The sequence below is a fragment of the Hesperophylax consimilis genome, chromosome 15, assembly GCF_061612785.1.
Source record: "Hesperophylax consimilis isolate HC1 chromosome 15, BYU_Hcon_1.0, whole genome shotgun sequence".
Lineage (NCBI taxonomy): Eukaryota > Metazoa > Arthropoda > Insecta > Trichoptera > Limnephilidae > Hesperophylax > Hesperophylax consimilis.
Window position 1 is genome coordinate 19,539,565 of NC_142850.1, and position 20,816 is coordinate 19,560,380.

General features: G+C 39.9%; 1 protein-coding gene across 1 annotated transcript in view; it reads left to right on the forward strand.

Moving 5' to 3' along the window:
- Window positions 1-20,816, forward strand: part of unc79 (UNC-79 domain-containing protein) — a 107,056-nt gene that overhangs the window by 60,110 nt on the left and 26,130 nt on the right. Inside the window, exons 24-36 of the mRNA XM_089640310.1 lie at window positions 3,309-3,549; window positions 4,489-4,627; window positions 5,622-5,920; window positions 7,593-7,796; window positions 9,116-9,340; window positions 10,087-10,230; window positions 10,365-10,408; window positions 11,164-11,246; window positions 11,700-11,891; window positions 16,207-16,515; window positions 17,791-17,884; window positions 18,596-18,729; window positions 20,493-20,750. Coding sequence (XP_089496436.1) covers window positions 3,309-3,549; window positions 4,489-4,627; window positions 5,622-5,920; window positions 7,593-7,796; window positions 9,116-9,340; window positions 10,087-10,230; window positions 10,365-10,408; window positions 11,164-11,246; window positions 11,700-11,891; window positions 16,207-16,515; window positions 17,791-17,884; window positions 18,596-18,729; window positions 20,493-20,750 — 2,366 coding nt within the window. The remainder of the gene's footprint in view (window positions 1-3,308; window positions 3,550-4,488; window positions 4,628-5,621; window positions 5,921-7,592; window positions 7,797-9,115; window positions 9,341-10,086; window positions 10,231-10,364; window positions 10,409-11,163; window positions 11,247-11,699; window positions 11,892-16,206; window positions 16,516-17,790; window positions 17,885-18,595; window positions 18,730-20,492; window positions 20,751-20,816) is intronic.

A 20,816-nucleotide genomic window follows, 5' to 3' on the forward strand; every position in this document is an offset into this window, starting at 1 on the left:
GAAGCTAAGATCACAGCTGCCCCGGGAAGTGTACGGGCAGCAGTGGCGTCACTTAACTGGCTGGATAATTTTAGATTGGATGACATCCTGGCTCGAGGGAACTGGAGGAGCCGGGACACCTTTGCCAAATTCTACAGAAGGGAAGTTAATACTCCCCTAGAGGTAAATAGGGCATTGTCTGTAGCCTCCCTATTCCACCCACTGTAACACGTGAGTAGGTATTCCAGTTTTTTGACGTATTATAATAGATCACATTAGCGTTAGTGGTCACCAGTCGATAACAAACAGATCTCAATAAAGGTTTTAAATGACGGTTCAGGCTACATAATAAAATAGTTTTACCTACCAATAAAACTTATATTATGTACCTAACCTCATTTAAAACCTAGGCAATCACTGCCTGGTGAGAACTAATGAGAAAGAATGCCGTAAACAAAAGTCGCATAGGGGACGCTTTACTTTTGTGTAGCATCTGGTGACCACTTGTCCAACACAAGGTGCTGAAAAAGAGCGGGAAAGTGCCACGCGAAAGGGAATTTGAGAATGCTTCTCTCCAATAAAGGTTTTAAATGAGGTTAGGTACATAATATAAGTTTTATTGGTAGGTAAAACTATTTTATTATCCGACATTATATTTTCATATGCCATAATAATAGGGTTTTGACAATTTAACAAGTCTAGATTAATATCTCCTATAAGTAAAACATTTTCTTTGGGGCTTATAGTATGCAGAATGGCAGATATTTCATTAAGAAATTGTGGTTGGCTACAGTTGGGGGGGCGGTATATTGCTATGATGTTTAAAATACTCTTGTTTGGAAGTGTCATAGAGCCAAGCACACATTCAAAATGATTTGTTTCTATTGTTTTCTGTTGAAATGTGAATTCATTTCGAACATATAGCAATATACCTCCTCCAGATTTTTTAGTTCGGCAATAGTTGTAACAATTAAATCCAGGAATATTATACAGACAGACAAGATTCGGTGTTATAGCCGTTTCACATAACATTAACACATGAATATGCTTCCAACAAGTATTTAAGTAGACATTCAAAGTATCCCAGTATTTATAAATCGATCTAACATTCAACTGAACAATATTAATATTTTCCATATTGTAGTTGCTATGAAACTTTAGCCAATCACAGAAATTATGAGTATTTTCGTAATCTACCTCGTCATCTTCTTCAATGTAATTAGACGCCATAATCAATGGTTGCAAAGTCCTTGGCAAGGGCAGCCTTGTAGGCCGGGCAGGAGTCCTTGTCTCCAGTCGGATGTGCAGCGGGCTTCCCAAATCTTGTACAGGTGGCGCAGACAGGCTCGGCGGCGGCTTTTGGGCAGTTTATCCGGGCGTGACCTTCGCCTGCGCAGTGTCCACATCTTTGCTGGTCCTTGCAAAACTTGAAGGAATGTCCGATCATTTGGCACTTGGAGCACACTGTAAGTCCAATGAAGTCACGAACACGGCACACATTCCAGTCGACAAAGACTTTCCCCTGCTCCACCAGCACGTGACGAATGTGGGCAGGAACCTCGAAGACCCGGTGGCAAGTTGATCCAGTTCGAGCGCCAGCAAGGTGACTTAGCTTGCAACTTTTTACTGCGAAATCTAGGCCTGCTTTGTCCTGGGCTCCTGCTAAGGCATTTTTTAGGAAGCACTCGTCCGTTAGGTCCGTTCCGTTAGGAACCTTGAAGAAAATCACCCTTGGAAGCCGTTTTGTTGGTAATCGAGCGCTTAGAGTGTCCGAGTTTGCTAGACATGGGGTTTTCAGTATTTTATCCTGATCTTCTTGTGTTGCAGTATGGATTACAACGCCTTTGTTTCGGATACTCCTAATGCCCGTCACACGGATTCCAAGTTCTGATGGTCGTAATGTATCTTTTAGTAGCTGTTTCGTATCGTCGCTATCTTTTGTAGAATCCAGCTTTGGGAAGATGCATACAGCAGGTTTGGGGGTCCCAACGTTAAGTCCTGAGCGGTTGATTGATGGTATAATCTTCTGTGGGCCATTTTTCACAATATCGGCAAACGATAGGCTTGCTTCCGTGGCATCGGCTACTCTACGCATCACTGGTCCTAGATCCGACTCCAACTGCAATATTTTTTCTAACCTGTGTTGGTTTTCTGCTTTTTCAATCGCGATCTCTCCCTTTGCCACTATTAATTTGGCATTGACTGTTGCCAGATCAGCTTTGAAGCCCTCTCGTTCCAATAACAGCTGTGAAACTGATCTGAATACAGCGGATACATATGCGCTTATCCGCAGTTGTTGATCCTTTGAGACTCTTGACTGCTTTTCAGCAAGGACATCTTGGAGTGCTCTTAGACTTGCTTCAGTGTCGTTCAGTATCTGGACTGAGGACACTGGGATTTCACTCTCATTTTCAGACACGTCGGAATAGTCCGATGCTCCGTCAGATTCCTCATCTTCAACCACTGGAGAAATCATTTCCGAGGCCTTTTTTTGTGATGGGGACGTCATCTTATCCAGCATTCTTTTTTTACGCCGATGGCAGCATTCATCAGGCATCGGTGGGATGGACATTTCAATGAGAACAAACACACAATCTTAGGTTGTTTTAAAACTTTCGATAAAAATGTTTAGAATCCGCTAGAATAGTATTATTTTATTACTGTTTTATCAAATAAACTTTTTTGGCACTTAAATTTTCCATATAAATACTGTTTTCACACGAATTCGGAGGTTTTTTTTAGTTTTTTTGCAAGAGCAAAGTGTAAACACGAACTGCTGTCACTGCGATTATTGTTACGATTGAGAATGAGATTGAGATTTGAGATTGATTGAGATTGATATTTTATACTCTAGTATCTTAGGGATTACTCTGTTAATATATAAATTTGTTCAGAATTATGTAATTCTGAGCTGGCGCCCATTAAATTCATTATAGCATCATTTTATTCATTCGTAAATTCAACTGTCATGACTTGCATTTTTGTCAACTATCGAGAATATCTAACTCGACACGCCTTGAGAATTAAACCTTTTATAATGAGTCTCTTGCTTAATTATTAACTTCCTAGAGCAATATGTGTAGTAACAGAATTTTATATAATAAATGTTAAAGTTGTTATAAGAGTTTTTATTACTGGTGCACACAATTATTCTACCCACATGTAACATCGAGTTCCCTTTTAGGGAAGTAATTAATATTGGTAAAGATATTTGCTACAAAGTGTGTACTAAATATTTCTAACCATTATCATTTTATTAAATCCAATGCTTTCCACTAGACATCTTCCTTCATGAACAACATTCAAACAATCATTTTAATTTCTTTCAGACAATCAGCAGTGTTTAACGTGTTCCTGGCGAACCTCCCGCAGATCCTGGACCAGAACCACGTGATGGGCTGGTCCCTCATCAGCTCCGTGATCTCGCTGCTGCTCTATAGTCCGTGCCCCTCCAACTCCATTCCGTCGTCGCTCTCTCTATCGCAGCTGCAGCCTTCATTCTCACTCTGGCAGCTGGAGACACACTCCAGGAGGTGCTGGCTGATGTCCCTGCTTGTTTTACTGTACAAGGTAATTTTTTATTAAGTTCTGCTAACTGAGCGCATTCAAATCTCATACTAGAGGGAAGGTTAGATGTACTGCTTAGACGCGCTACAGAGTGGTCGAAACGAGGCAGCGCCACTAGAAATCCGAACACACTCTCGTTCAGGCGTAGTCCAATGACAGAGCGCGCCCCTACATCTTAGATGGAGAGTTTTCCTCAAACCACCATATTACAAGTACTAAATGTACATATTTATTCCTACATGTACTCATAAATGTTATTTTGTGTATTACTATTTTAGGTTACCATATTAAAAATAATAATTTCAGTAGTGTGTCTTTGTTTAACTCCAGTTCAATGACCTCTAGAAGGGGAATTTCCTTTAATTTTCAAAATTGAAACTGATTGTCGGAACAATTCAAACAAGCAACAAAGTAGGTACAAAAATAATTTTTTAAATTAATAATAATTCTGTATTTGAAATGTGTATTTATTTTATTTAATTTTTTGACAGATATTGTAATTTTTCAAGTTTTCTAATGGTGTTTATTCGAAATGTAAATTTCTAATTGTCTTTTAAAAGACAATAATCCTGAGGCAAATGTTTTTTTATAAATTCTTTTAGGATCACAAATCTTACAATTAAAATACTGCCTAATTTTCACAGGTCTGCTCTAGTTTATATTTTTTTTTTCTGGTGAAGCTGGTAGTTCTATTTAGGATGTAGGAATACCAAGGGTAAATGAGCAGAGTTTATAATTGTATTGTGTGGCGAATTTATTGCATCACAAATAAATTGCCGGCTAATACTACGAGCCAAAAACCACAGACGATATGTGAATTGTGAACATTTTTTGACGAACACCTACTTCACTAAATATTGTTCCAAACTTACTCCACAACCATTTCGTATGGTCCAAGTCAACCAATAGTGTCTTTGGCGCTAATATTATGGTATTTCTTAGTACCAATACGCCCAGCAGCCAATCTGTGGACAGTTGCAGTCTCTGGTGAAGATCGTCATCAACACGCTGGATGCTCAGCATCATGAGTGCAAGAGGATTCCGCCCATGGTCATCATGGCACAGTCTACTAGGTCGAGAGGTAAACAATATCCGTCCACATTACTAAGAAAACAATGATATTATGCAACATGAATGTTCACTATAATTAATGTTTGAACACGAAAACATATCCAGGGGCTAAAAAGTGCAGTATCAGGATACATGCTAAAAAGTGCAGTATCAGGATACATGCTAAAAAGTGCAGTATCAGGATACATGCTAAAAAGTGCTGTATCAGGATACATGCTAAAAAGTGCTGTATCAGGATACATGCTAAAAAGTGCTGTATCAGGATACATGCTAAAAAGTGCTGTATCAGGATACATGCTAAAAAGTGCTGTATCAGGATACATGCTGAAAAATTTGCAGGTCCCTGTACAACTGTCAATTACCATTGTTTAAAACCTATTCAGGCCCGATAGACCTAGTTAACATGTTGTATTCAGATAAAATTTTAAGGTGATGTTTCTTTAATCCATACAAATCCAAAATCAAATACATTACAGTAGTACAACTTAAATACATGGTTATTGACTGAGCATGGCGTGAGTCCTATTTTAATTTGACCGTTTGGCATTTCATCTGTCTGTAAATTTGTTTGTATGTTCCTTTTCCGAAAATCTGCTGCATACATTTTATATTCTAGTCATAAGTCTTACTTTGACTAGATGGTTAACTTTGACTGAGCTCTTCAATATTATGGTACCCACTTGCCTGAAGAAAGTTTGAAAAAGAATTGTCATTGAGATAGTGACTTCTTTCAACAAATTGTATAATTCCGTATTTGAAATTTAAAAAATGTTTCGAAAAATATTATATTACGATTTATAATTAATGGGTTGGTATTTAAGTACCTACTTACAAATCTAATGATTTCAGAGGAAATTTTGGTTTTGGTTTATTAAATAGAGAAAATTAGAAAAATACTTTTTTGGACGCAAGGTCTACTGTTATAGTATATATCATAGTATATTTATAATTTCGTTATGTTATAGTATATTTATAATTTCGATGATAATAAATTTCTGATCCAGATATAAGCCAGCCATCTCTGGGTGCCGAGGCAGAGCACCAGCCGCTTCCCGAACGCTTCGAGACCCCGCCCCTGTCCCCCATGTACTCTGCGGAGGTGCCCAAGCCCCTGGTGGTGAAGGTGGGCATGCACCACCAGAAGTCTCCGGGGCCCGGCATGGAGACGCACTGGGAGGAGAGCGTCAAGCCCAGGAAGTACCACCACTGGAGCCTCGACCAGGAAAGCATTGAGTCGGAGCTGGTGGCCATTCCGGAGACGAGTGATAAGTCAGAGAGCACGGTGCATGGGAGCACTGCTCAGGTTAATACATTCATTTTATCGACTAACTAACCATCATGCCATGTTTCCAGGGGTTGTCCGTGGGCTGTGTCTTGCGTGCAGCTCTTTACATAAGCATAGAGGAGCGGCCGAACGAACATTGACTCGAACAGCATCAGATTTAGTTCTAAATCAAAATGATCATTTAAAAAAAAAAAGTTTTAGCTTCTAGCTCCATTTTATGATATTCTAACCATTTATTTGTGCTTGACTCCCCAGATTATACCCTCTGTGGTCTAGAAGTGGGAACTTTAGATCACATATTTTTTGGTTGTCCCTCTCTAAACAAATATCCACTCTTCTATCAAACCTTATCTAAAATTGCCTCTAAGTCCGAATTTGGTTCCAAACTTCCATATAATTTTGAAATTTGTCAATTAACCACTCAGAACATTAGAACGTCAAAAGACGTAAATATGATAATAGCGGTCAAGACATTAGAACGTCTTTTCACGTAAACGCGCGAGATTTTACAAAAATCGATTTATTTCCATCACTAGTATACGGATTGCCATGATTTAAAAAACAGAGTATCGATAATGAATAACGCTACGCGTCTGTATTCAAGAATATCTATGGAACGTAGAAGTGCATTATCTAAGCCGATTGAATCTGTCATCTTGTTCGTTCATAATTTATTGCGTTTCTAAATAATTTATTAAAAATATTTTAGTTTGGACGGTTAATATTTTGAGGTGACTAATAGTTTTTAATTATATTTCTTCAATATATAAAGTATTATTTCTTTATGATACTCAGAAAAAGTACATTTTTCACGGCTTTGAAATAATGGTAAGCGATTCTTACATATTTTTGACGTTTTCATAAAATGTATATTTAGAAAAGCAAATATTTACGTATAACAACACAATGCGATAGTGGATTTCATAATCTTTCCAAAACATTTTTTAGAATGAGGCTACGTTTCTCAAAACGTGAATTATGAAGCTTTTAGCAAAACTCGTAAATAACACAAACATTATCACGTTTTGACAGTTCTCAAAGGAACACATAGTAAATAAATGTCTTTGTCTGAGAGGTTAAAACCAAATTAATATTTTAACTCAACTCTCTCTCCATAATTTGAAACGAAAACAAAATATAGATTGGTGGCATTATACTTTTGATGTGGTAATTTAAATCTTATCTTCGGACAATCTGGTGACCACTTGTTGTCAAGGTACTTAAAATGAGTGGGAAAGGCCAACGCGAATGGAAATTTGAGAATGTTTCTGTCAAAAGGTTTTAAAACAATGACGGTTTAGGCTACATGATTTGATGTTATTTGTTTTTGGGGTGTTATGCCGTGTTGCGCTAACTCCTTCTTTAGCCAAAGTTTCGGACAACATTGCAGTGTCCATCATCAGGACAGATGTGTTATTTATTGCAATGCTTTCCGAAACGTTGGCTAAAGAAGGAGTTAGCGCAACACGGCATAACACCCCAAAAACAAATAACAAAAATACTTTTGGCCGTGAAAATCTTAAATCATATTTTACATGATTTGAGTTTTATTGGTAGGTAAAACTATCTTATTAGTTCCCAAGTAATATGAGGCTTTCATGCTAAGATTTTTTTTCTATCCATGGAATACTAAAACAAGGTCTTTTTCTCACAATTTCTTTGTAATTTGTTTCACTGTATTTTGATCTAGGGTTCCTTCGACGAGACCAGTCACTACGAGGAGCTGCTGAGCAAGCAGGAAGGGGCACGCGGCAACACCATCTCGCAGGCGGCCGCCATGCTGGAGGGGCCCCGGGCCAGCCGAGGCGTGGAAGGAAAGCAGGAGAAGAAACACTCCGAAAAGTTCATGGGCATGAAGCCACTTTGGTTCCTGGCCAGTGATGAAGATTCTTCCGTAAGAAAAGATTTTTTTTTTTTAATAAGTTTATGTAATGTCATAGCCCTTTACATACATATAGGCCTTTTATTGACATGATATTGGAATGGTAGAATAATTATCAAGAGACTGTAAATAACACAAAATTATGTTGCATGTTATATTACAGTTTATAAGTTTCTTAGAAGCCATATGTTTCATTATGATTTCCCACAAGCAGGAAAAAATATGGAATAGAATCATAGACATTACAAAAGAGTAGACTTGCCCTAACGTAAAATCTGGCTACCATGGACCATTTTCAGCATGGGTCTGGAACCATGTGACCATCTATTTGGCACCAGGAGGGTTCAAGAACACTTTAAATAAACTGCGACATCAGTTGTACATTTACTGCCGAAGAGCGTACATTGAGATAACCAGACCCTGTGCAGAAAAGTAAAGTTCACAAGGTAACGGTTTGCAGAGAAATTATCATAATTAAATAAATTATTAATAAATTATCATAAATTATTATAATTATTCCATTATGGGGCTTTTCTGCGCAGGGCCGGAATTTTAGTTTTTAACCGAACCTTCTACAAAAAATGGGTGCACTGAGTAAATTATAACACATCTGTAACACACTGTGTCAAGTGACCAACTAAATAGTATAACAAAATTTTCGATTTTGAAAACATGCCCAAACTTTTTTTTTACCCAATTTGGGATTTGCAGTTAAGGTTTTTATGCAACCAGTAATTTATTCGTAAGCAAATTTTACTTTCGAAGACTACATACTAATAAGACAATGCGAGTTGCCTGTATATGTCACATTCATTTATTGACAAATCACTTAAAAGGGAAACAGTCACGCCACGTCCCCGCTCTGCGCCAGTTGATTTGTTCCCCTTTCCGTCATGGGCAGGTCTATTGTTTTATATATCTATGAATGGAATACATCTTGATCAATCCCTTGAAATTGTCCATTTTTTGTTCTTGAATGTGGTGTTCTATCCTACATTCCTGTCAATTGAAACTCATTGTGTTTAATTTTAGGGTCAAGAATCTTCTTCGTGAGTCTTCTGAAGTCCTCCTTCGGTCATAGGCCTCCCTTAATGTCTCTACTTTTGCTGACTTTTCAACTTTTTTCAAATCTCGTCCATGTAAAGCCAGTAATTCTTTTCAGATAGTCCATCTTATATCTAGGCAATTCTTTCCAAACGATCCCATTCAGTGATATTGGATTTGCAATGGTCATCAACAATATATCATATCTTATAAAATTGTATCGGTAATAATTTACCTTTCTGCTCTCTTCGAGGCTTTTAAATATAACTTTGCTTAATAAATTTCAGAGTGAAAGCCATAAATGGGGCGTGAAAGAAGGTGTCCGCATGATGGTCACTTCCAGCCTTATGTCTGCCACAGACCAGCAGCAGCTGAAGCACATTGCCACAGCGCAGATCGCCACTTCGAAGGGTACTCCAGCCCAGGTAGTAGCTGCCAACGCCATCAATGTCAACGACAAGAAAAACGTTCCGATAGCGGCGGGCAGGATTATTTCTGGCATGTCTAATCAGGTAAATATAGTAATGTATACATTAATTGGTCAGTTGCTGATAACACAATGGACTTATGGCGTGACTTAAGTCCTTTTTTTTCAGGTTATGGTTTCAACTGTCTAGTCTTTTGTGTAAAGTTCCAGGAACTCTACTCTTGGGTCTGAAATGTGACTTTTATTGGCCATCAAAGTAATGGATCCTAGGAGTCAAATCTGAATTTAAAATGTGTTAGGGAATGCTGGGACCAAAGGAAATCGTCTTAGAATATAGTTGTTCTACGAAAACATTTGGATAGACAAAATAATCAATGTGCTTGAACTATTTTTTATTCATTTTAAGGTTACTAAAAACTTTTTAGGTAATTTCTTGCTAGCAATGTCTTGCCGCTTTCTTCTTTCACAGGTGAAAGAAGAAGACGGCAATGCATTGCCATCAAGAGTTGCTTGTTAACCAGAGCCTTTAGTGGGTTTGTTAACAATTTTCAAATAACATAATTCCTAAAGCTGCTATCTAGCTTTCTCCACATAACACAACGTGGTTTATTTGTTGTATCTCAATCGCATCTAGAGATTTTCATGTCTTTCCTCTTTAAAACAAAATTCTTCCTGCCGAAATGCATATTGATAAAAATTAATTTAGTTACAACAACCACATAATGTTCATAAATAGAAAAGCCATAAATATGAAGATAAACACAAACAATTATAGAAAAAATTCGGGAAAAATTACAAATGTGACATAATACATTAATATTTTATACACAGGTGCCGAAGATAGTTCCTGCTAAATCCATCACAGAATCCGAGCACCCCAAGGCCGTATTCCCCAACAAGCAGGACCCCACCAAGGCAACACATTCAATCCAAGTCATCGGGGGCAGCGCCACGGGACAGGTTCACTGCAACCAGGTCACCATCCGCCAGTCCGGGAACAGCAAGGAGATCATGGCCAAGTGAGTCAAAATCATACCCCAAGGACTTATTCCCTTACAAGCAGGACTGCACTAAGCAAAATATTCTATCTAAGTAATCAATGCAACCAGGTCACCATCCGTCAGTCCGGGAACAGCAAGGAGATCATGGCCAAGTGAGTCAAAATCATACCCCAAGGACTTATTCCCTTACAAGCAGGACTGCACTAAACAACATATTCTATCTAAGTAATCGGGGGCAACACCACGGGTAGGTCCAATGCAACCAGGTCACCGTCCACAAGTCCGGGAACAGCACGGAGGTCATAGCCAAGTGAGTCTAAGTTACAGAATTGTTGATATCAGAACTGATCAAGACCTAATTAACCTCCTAACGGGACTATTGTTAATATTTTTCCTAAAAATTCTTGAAAGAACTACGGAAAAAGCTATTTTCCTAAGATTTATGATACAGACCTGTTCACTAAGCATAACTTGTATTAACAACTGAGTAAGTCGGTACCCTCTGCGTGTATCGAGCTCGACCCATCTGATTTCTAACCGAGTCCTTCCCACATTTGGCTCTATGAAATTCAAATGAGATGGCGTTATAAGATGATAGGCAAGTGTAAGAGCTACAGAGCGTGTGCTAAATGGGCTAGAAGCAAAAGTTATTCGATGTCGGTAACGATATTGGTTTCCATAAAGACATTTCTAGTGTTTATTATCTATTCAGTGTACCCACCAAACTTTTGACTACCATTTGTACCTTGACTGTTGTTTACGCAATAGGTAATGAGAACTCAGGGTATATAGTATTAATATTTCAATGATTTGTATAGTACTGTTTTTGTGAAAAATCGCTTGAGAGTGGTCTACAAATATTTCCTTTTTTCCCAAGTAATAAGTATTTATTTATGTTTGGACGCAGCAAACCTAAAGTGATCTCTGATAAATTGCCAGAAAAATCTCACGGATCACCAAAGTCTCTAGGCAGGCAGAAATGTCTACCAGGTATTGTATTATCTGCTTATTTTATTCTCATTATGGAAATGACGTTGAGAGCAAAAATTCGAAAAATCAAACTAGAAATTTCCTTGCTCAATATGAAAATAGTCTCATTTGACTTCCACCTGACTTTACTTAACTGAAATTTCTCATAGAAAAATAATTCTGTGCAAATTTCATTATGCCGTTCGCGATCTTTCAGTGAGACTCACAAAGAGATATGACAAAAAAGATGCATGCAATATTTTCTGTGAATAAATAATACTTGGCAGTTCTTTTACTCTACTGATATAATATTTATGGACCTAAATACGTATATATAAATATATATATAAAAAAAAAAAAAGAACGACAAACATTCCCGGGTTATGAATAAAATGAACAGATGTCAACCCCAGACGCAACGCCAACTCAGCCACTGACTGGTAGTATTAATGTGAATCATAAAATGCTTTTCAGGTTACGCCGAATCCTCGGTGACATCTCCCGTGACGGGGGACAGTTCATCACCCGACACGGCCCCCTCCTCTAACGGGATCAACGGTGATGGTCACTTTGCGCCCTGGCACATGGACATCAGACACTCCACCAAACCCCTCACCGCCCCCAATGTGGAGAGGCTGTTACCCATTGGCTCTGCCACCAGAATGTGTAAGTTACGATATGTTTGTATTTGCTATATCTTATTTATTATTTATAATTTGGGAGGTGGTCAATGGGTACCGCCGCCCCGGGAACCATACTCTGGGTTACCAACACCTCTGCCACAGGTCACCTGAAGTGGTTCGCTACGTTTGGTGACTTAGCAGGGGTGCCCGGGCTCATGGAGGGTTGTGCGTTCTGGATCACACTGATGAATGGGTCGGCCTACTCACTGCGGGGCGGGCCGGGCTGGGAGAGGCCGGTTGAGGGAGATCCAGTAAACCGGTTATCGCTGTCCGGGCCGCTGGATAGTACAGGGGCCCGACCCTTGGGCTCACGACCAAGGGTGGGCTGCCCCATCAGCCAGCGAAAAAATCCTGCCGCTGATGTTGTGCCGGTTCGTGACCGGTGAGGACCCAGCATCTAGCGTTTGGGGCGCACTGGGCGACCTCCACAGCCGGACTCTCCTGCCCATTGCCTGGAACCGCAGTCAGAAGAACATACCTTACATTTGGTGTATCCAGTTGCTCCACTCTCCAACTCCCCACCCAACCTTTTTAACCTAATCCTTCCCAACCCATCCTAAATCCCACGAACAAATAAAACAAACTTAAAAACTATGAACTCACAACAAATTAATATAAACTCAGCGACAGCGAACAGTAGGAGTCCTCAGTGTGGACCGAGGATGAAGGTGAATTTCGCTAACATTCGCGGTCTGCACACCAACCTAACTCCCATCCACCACCACCTTCTCTCACAAAATCCCCATCTCCTCTTCCTTACGGAAACACAGATTGCCGAGCCCCCAGATACCTCCTATCTGAACTGCCCAGGATATCATCTGGAAAGCCTTTTCAGGCCCAAAGGAGGTGTCTGCCTTTACAGTCGTGCTGACATCAGCTGCGCTCGTCTCGCAAATATCGAGAGCGCAAAACACGAAGTGTTATGAGTACGTGTGGATCTCACCGGTATGATGAGAATTTATGCGTGCCTATATCGCTCACCAAACCTTGCCGAATCAGACACTGTTGAGTTGTTTAAATACTTGAGTGACACTGTAGATATTCTCTTGCCCCGTTACCCATCGGCCGAGTTTGTAATCCTGGGGGACTTCAATGTTCCTAATGAACAATGGCTGAAGTTCTCGGGCCCAACAAACTCTGCCGGTAGATCTGCGGAATCCTTTGCCCTTATCCATGGACTAAGCCAACTCGTAGAATCTCCGACCAGAATACCAGACATCCCATCACATCGAGCCAACCTACTCGATTTGTTTCTCACTAGTGAGCCACTCGGGTACAGAGTGGAGGTGACAGCGCCCTTAGGATCCTCTGACCACTGCCTGATTACCACCTCTGTCCCATCCTCCATGAACCGTCAACCCGACAAACATGTAAAGAGGAAGGTATGGCACTACAGAGCAGCAAAATGGGACGGCATGCGGTCTTTCTTCGGCGCCTTTCCTTGGAGTACTGTATGCTTTAGCTCCGAGGACCCATCAATTTGTGCACGCGAGGTAGAAGAAGTAATCACATCAGCAATGGATTGCTACATTCCCTTCTCCGTCAAATCCTCTGGAGTGGGCACAAAACCGTGGTTTGACCATCGCTGTGCTGAAGCTGTCAGACTCAAAAATACGGCTTTTAATGCACTCCGGAAGATTAGCTCCATGAATAACCTTTCGGAATACCGAAAACGGGCAAGGGATTGTAAGAGAGTTCTAAATAGAGCTAAGAGCGATCACGACCAGAGAATTGCGAAAAAGCTGGCTGACTGCCCCACTGGTAGCCGTGCTTTCTGGTCACTCGCTAGCTCGATCGGAAGAAATTTCTGCAGAACCACTTTCCCACCTCTGACCAAGCCTGATGGTCGGCTGGCTAACTCGGCCCGCGAGAAAGCTGAATTATTAGGCAAAATTTTCGCGGAAAACTCAACTCTTCAAGATAACGGAGAGACTCCCCCTTCCATTCCGCACTGCGGTTTTCAAATGGAGGAACCGAAGATCCGGAACAGAGAGGTTCTCCGAGTCTTGAACGAGCTGAAAGTCGACAAAGCCAGTGGGCCGGACGGAATACCTGCCTTGGTCCTCAAGAGGTGTTCTGCAGAAATGACTCCAGTGCTCGCGAAATTATTTAGGCTCTCTCTCAAAGGTGGAAAGGTGCCAGATCTGTGGAAAAAGGCAATCGTCCACCCAATCCCAAAAAAGGGGGACCGTTCCGACCCTTCTAACTACCGCCCCATAGCCATCACTTCCATACTCTCGAAGGTATTAGAAAGGGTGGTTAACAACAAATTGCTCACATATCTCGAGAATAACAATATCCTAAGCGATCGGCAATATGGATTTCGTCGAAACCGATCGTGTGGCGATCTACTCGGATATGTAACGCATATTTGGGGGCGGTACATGGAACGTTTTGGTGAAACCCAAACCGTTGGGTTGGATATCTCCAAAGCCTTTGACAGAGTCTGGCACCGGGCGCTTATCGGGAAATTACCATCGTATGGGATCCACCCAACCCTGCATAGTTGGATTGCGGACTTTCTGAGGGGAAGAACAATTCAAACCGTGGTTGACGGCTCTTCTTCCTCACCGCACCAAATCAATGCGGGGGTGCCACAAGGATCTGTGCTGTCTCCGACGCTGTTTTTATTGCACATGAACGATCTCGTTGAATGTGCACCAATTCACTGCTACGCTGATGACAGCACCGTTCACGAGGGTTATCTTTTTGACAGGCCCCCTTCCACCTATGATGTCCGAACAGCTCGGGAAGTTTTGAAGCGAAAAATTGACCACCACCTAGAGATGGTTCGTGCCTGGGGTAAGGCCAACTTGGTCAGTTTCAACGTCTCAAAAACCCAAGCGTGTCTGATTTCGGCAAAGAGGGAGATCAATGACTGTCTGGTGCAATTTGATGGGAGCACTCTCCCCAATAAAGACTCCATTGAAATGCTTGGAGTTACTATATCAGACCAGCTCAAGTATCGGGGATCCATAGAAGCCCGAGTAAATCAGGCCTCCAAAAAGTTGGGCGTCTTGTACAGGGCTAGGAGATTTTTCAACAGTGACCAGCTGCTGACCCTGTACAAGTCTCAAGTCCGCCCAACTATTGAATTTGGGAGCCACCTTTGGGCTGGTGCCCCAAAATACTTGATAAACCTGCTTGAGTCTGTGCAAAGGAGAGCGATCCGTCTGATTGACAATCCGTTGTTAACAGACTGATTGCCTTCTCTGATGCATAGACGCAATGTAGGCATGCTGTGTCTGTTCTACAGGTATTTCAATGGAGCCTGCTCCAAGGAGCTAGCAGCATTGATTCCTGATGCACCGGTGCACGTGCGCGAAACTCGACGGACACGAACTGAACACCCGTTCACGGTTGACGTTGGCTTCATGAGAACGGGCCGTTTTTACGACTCGTTTTTGTGTAAGTCGGCTCGTATGTGGAACGAGCTACCGGCATCTGTTTTTCCTCCCTCCTATAATCCGAGCCTCTTCAAGGCCCGCATTAACAAATCCCTTCCTACAGCCCCTACCTTACTCCGCCTCACAACGCCGCCCAACCGGGTGGTGACATAGTTCCCCTGTCTGTGCACTGCACAGGCAGGGACACTCTTGTGAGGTGTCACATAAAAAAAAAAAAAAAAAAAAAAAAAAAATATCTACGTAGTGTATATCTATTCTAAAACTACTATAATAATTTTTTATTACATACATACTAATATTTGTACTGTCTCTGCTAATATATAATAAATAATAACACAAGATATGCCTTGTGGGAATGTTTCATTAGCCCAATCGAGATTTCAATTTCCAATACAAAGATGTGTTTACAAAATACAAATAGAATGGTGATCTTAGGCGAGTGTAAGGGAGACAGAGTATTTATTTCCATTCAAATTTATATCGAAAGCACTTCTAGTCTTTTCTTTATTCTATGAAAATAGGCAAAATGATAAATTGGAACTGAAAAGTTGAGATATAATAACCAAAACAGACGTTGCGGGTTCAATTCTATGCTTGCTTAGTCCTCCATCATTGCAGATGCATTATTTTGCATTTATAATGATGGTAGTAGGAGGAATAAAAATATGTATTGTCGGGTTATTCATAACCGGGATGTTTGTTTTTCTTTGAAAATATATGTGAGAGATGTAGGAACACTTCGATAGTTCACAAAAATAGCTCAGTTTTATCAGCTTCCAACATATTTATTTTCTAAATTTTTTTGTAGCTTTTCTATGTAGAATGTATGAATTAACTATTACGCAATGTGAGGTATCATTAATTACTTCGACCGATGTGTTTTCCCGACAGCGTCGACAAACATCCGCAGTAACCCACTTAAATATGAATACAACATTGTAGCTGCATACGCATCTCCCGAGTCGCCTCTCTCCAAGATGGAGGTGCTCTCTTGCGGCTCCAGCGAGCCCCCGTCTAGTGACGGAGGGGAGGCCACATCCCCTCAGCCGGTTCCCACACACCCGAGAGGTCACCACTTTGATATTCCGGCCCCCGAGAGACTTCTGCATATTGGACAGTATTCGCCTAGCAGCAAGGATGGTGGTCCTGCTTTCAATATGCTGGTGGATAGAGTTAGAGAGGCTCTGTGTATGCCGTCAGGTAATATTATACTAATATTAATGACTCTCAAACGAAAAATGTGAAATAGAAAAGACAAAAAAGATTCAATCGCATCTAAGAATTGAACTCAGGACCTCTTCCTTTCGGAGAAGTGTTTCAGTTACTGAGTAATCAGTTACTGAGCTAATTCAACCACATTAACATTTTTAACTGTACCATGGTTGCTATATTCATTTATGATTCCAAGATTCTATCTGAATTAAATTGCAATCTAGAAAGTATCTTAAAGATAATATTGATACCTCGCAGTCGAAGTATGATACGCATTCCCCTTTAAAATGTCACAAAATAAACCTTTCCTTCCGATGTAAAAATCCGAGTGCCGATAGCGCTAAGGTAAAATTTGCAAAACAACATACCCAATGATAAAAAACATACATACTTTTGAGTGTTTACAGAATATGCAAACATTCTCATAAAATTTTGTGAGCGATATAGAAAATGAACTATTGCTCTGAATATAGGTACAAGTCACTCTGAATTTGTTACACACGCATATATAGATATCTATTGTTATGCGTTATACAGGGTTTTCCAATAAGAGGTGTTATTTTGATATTCAATCGTAAAAGATCAATGGTTTCATTGCTTGTGTGGCACGTAGCGCCGTCTTGTTGAAAGTAAACGTTGTCCAGATCAATACCATCCAATTCTGGCCATAAAAAATCATTAATCATCTCTCGATAGTGCAATTCATTCACCGTAACTGTTGCTCCAGCCTCATTTTCGAAAAAGTAAGGTCCAATGACTCCGCCGGACCATAAACCGCACCAAACAGTCACAGGTCGAGGATTGAGAGGCTTTTCAACAATAACTCTTGGGTTTTCCGAGCCCCAGATGCGACAATTTTGCTTGTTGACGAAGTCATCGAGGTGGAAATGGGCCTCATCACTCAAGATGATTTGCATTTGATTCACTCAAGTGAATTTTAATAATTTCAATGCGTTGTTGAAGCATGTATCGTTCCATTTTTATTAATGGCGTAGTTTCTACTTGTCAAATGTCAAAAAATGACAGCTTCAAAAGTAACATCTACCGAAATAGCAGGCTATTCAAAATAACACCTCTTATTGGAAAACCCTGTATTATAACCGAATTGAATTTCCTGTTGTGACGAGGCACGTTAGATTTTGTAGGTTCGAATCGGTTGAAATTCAGGGAGTGCGTAGCTCCTCCGCTCCATAGATCTTGCCGCAAGTACGAGAGAATATTTCCATTATAAAATTTCATTGACATTATTGTAATATGTTTCAGATACTATTGGCAAAAAGGATCGCTCGAGAGTAGATGCTCCGATGTTGAAGCAAGACACTCTAGCTCGACAATCTTCAGGGGAAGGTTCTTCCAGGTACATTGATTTTATCAATCGAACTTCTAACCCAACCATTGGTGTACTCGTATATTATGGCAAAAAAATGTATAAAATTATTCTACTTGAGCATACCGATAGTGGTTTAAATTGGTTCAAAATAGTTTGGAACACCCGCCCGCAGTCCCCTCTTATCCCACAGTAGTCCTACAATACAATACACCACCACAAGCAAGAATCTCTTTAAAATGATTCACTGTACTTTTGATCAAGATGTCATCAAAAAATAATTTTTGAAAATTGTAAGCAAAATCCATTCACAGGAAGTCACCAAATCACATCAAACATTTTTGAGATGCAATTTTAAAGCTAAATATGTTGCATTAACTTTAAAATATGGTTTATATCTACCTGCATAATAATAGAAAAAAATTAATAGCATTCGAATAAGATTATTTGGATATTTCTAAACTTGTGGGTTGGTGGCTTTTGTCTGAACGGCGACGAGATTAAAAACAGGTTGTTTCACAGAATTTGAACAATTTTTCATATTTCAATATTGATTTTCAAGTTCTGTTCCGATTTCAGTTTTGTGAAGCAACTGGCCAGTAATGATATAATGATAGAACTTGAATAGAACCTTCACAGAATTTGCAAATCAAATTTGAAATTTGATGAATTGTTAAAATTCCGTGAAACAACCCGTCCCAAGTAATTAACAGAGTTATTGATTGATTGTTACATTTCCAGATCCCGTGGCACAAGTCCTCGGAGGCTGACAAAGCAAGTGGCCCTCCTGGAGTCACCGCCTACCGCCACTCATGCTGGCTCTATGGAGAGTGTGAAGACTCCACTGTCAGCACCTCCGCTGTCTGCTACAAGTGGTAATACTTTTGTTAATCTTTTGGTCCCTGAGCAAGTTCAAGAATGATAAATCTCATACAAATTTTAACATTAAGCAATTTTGTGCATACCTTTGAAATTTCAACTTTTGAAGAGAATCGATTCTTTAATTTTAAAAGTATTTGAAAGTAATGAATATTTCCCAACCTTCCGTTACAATTTTTCCCCCTTTTTCTTCTTCTCTTCGCCTTCCTCAATTCAGCTTCACAAACTGACAGCAGTTAGAAATCTTCTACGATAACACTTGTGTTTAGATCTCTTATTCAATCATTTTAATTTTAGTGGCCATCTTGAAATCATGTCAAATTAAAAATATTTCATCATTATAGGGTTACTGTCAGATGCTAATTGTCTTTTCTTAGTGCCGAAGAGTAGACCCGACTCAAATAATTTCAGAACACAATGTAATAATATTTTTATATTTTAAAGTAACAATCCTCAAATTCATAAACTTACTTTGATTTGGGTTTTCTATGTGATGCAGATACAGTAGAACCCCGGTAATTCGAAAAAACGCGTAATTCGAAATTTTCGCCAAAAAAATATCCACAGAAATTTTTTTTCATGCAAAATGGTTTTTTAATTCGAAATTCGTTAATTCGTAATTCGAAATTTATTTTTGTCCCCACACGAAAATTTGTTTGTGTAATTCGAAAAACTTCGTTTTTTGCGAAAATAAATCATAATATTTCGTAAATCAGAATCTAAAAGACAGCCATGACGGTAAAATGACGAAAAGTGTATTTTGACATGGTTATACATCGCCCTAATTAGTATTATTATTTTGTAAATCGGAATCGATTTACACTGGAATGTCATATTTTTTCCAATTTATTTCGAATATCCGAGTTTGGAGGGCCGAGAAAATTCGTTTTACGCGGAAATATGTCGTAGTTTTATGAATTTACACCAAATATCTGAATTCAAAGGGTCGGCTGCGACGGAATTCGAACGCCAAATTTCAATTTACGCGGAAATACGACATATTTTTACGAATATACTTCAAATATTTGAATTTAATAGGCGGGCCACGACGAAAATCTGCCAAGAAAATTCACAGAATTATATTGTATTTTTACGAATTTAATATAAATATCTGAATTTAAAGGGTCGGCCGCGACGGAAATCGGCTGTGAAATTTCGATTTACGCGTAAATATATCGCATTTTTACTAAATTTACTTCGAATATCTGAGTTCAAAGATCCGGCGCGACGGAAATTGGCCGCAAAATTTCGATTCACACGGAAACATGACGTATTTTTACGAAATTTACTTATTATCTGAATTTAAAGGGTCGGCTACCGAAATCGGCCGCGAAATTTCGGTTTTCGCATAAATATATCTTATTTTTCGAATATCCGAGTTTAAAGGGCCGGCCGCGACGTTATTCTCCGCGAAAATTTGATTTATTCGGAAATGTGTGGTATTTCTATGAATTTGCTTAGAATAACTGAACTGAATCGGCTGTAAAAATTCGATTTAAACGGGAATAATTCGTATTAATACTAATTTACTCCAAAGATACCACCCGAATTTGAAGGGGCGGCCGAGGAACTCGATTTTCGCCGTCTTTTTTTTTTTTTTTCATAAAATTTCGAATTATGTGGGAATTTGTTAATTCGAAATATGATTTTTGATGTCCGCTGGATTTCGAATTAACGAGGTTCTACTGTAGTCACATTTCTATGCTGTACCAGGAGTTTTCAGATACTGTCTATAATATATTTAAAATTGTTTACTCAGGTCCATACCGCGAAGACGGCAACATGTGGCAGCGCCACCGCACCCGCGTGACGGAAAAGGGGACAGGTCCAGGCGAAGGGGGCCGCGGTGCGGGGGGCTCCGGGGGCCACGGGGGCCCGGGCTTCATGTGGCAGGGGGGTCTCAATAAGGACTCAGCAGCCCACCACATGGACGGTCAAACGCAGAAGGCGTGCCACGCTCAACCCGATATTAGACAGAGCGGGAAGAGGATTGGAGATGATTGCATGGTAGAACGATGTAAGTGGTTTCAAGTGAATTGTAAAGCTTTTATAGAGATTTGTGAAAATTAAAAAATATTTCAGA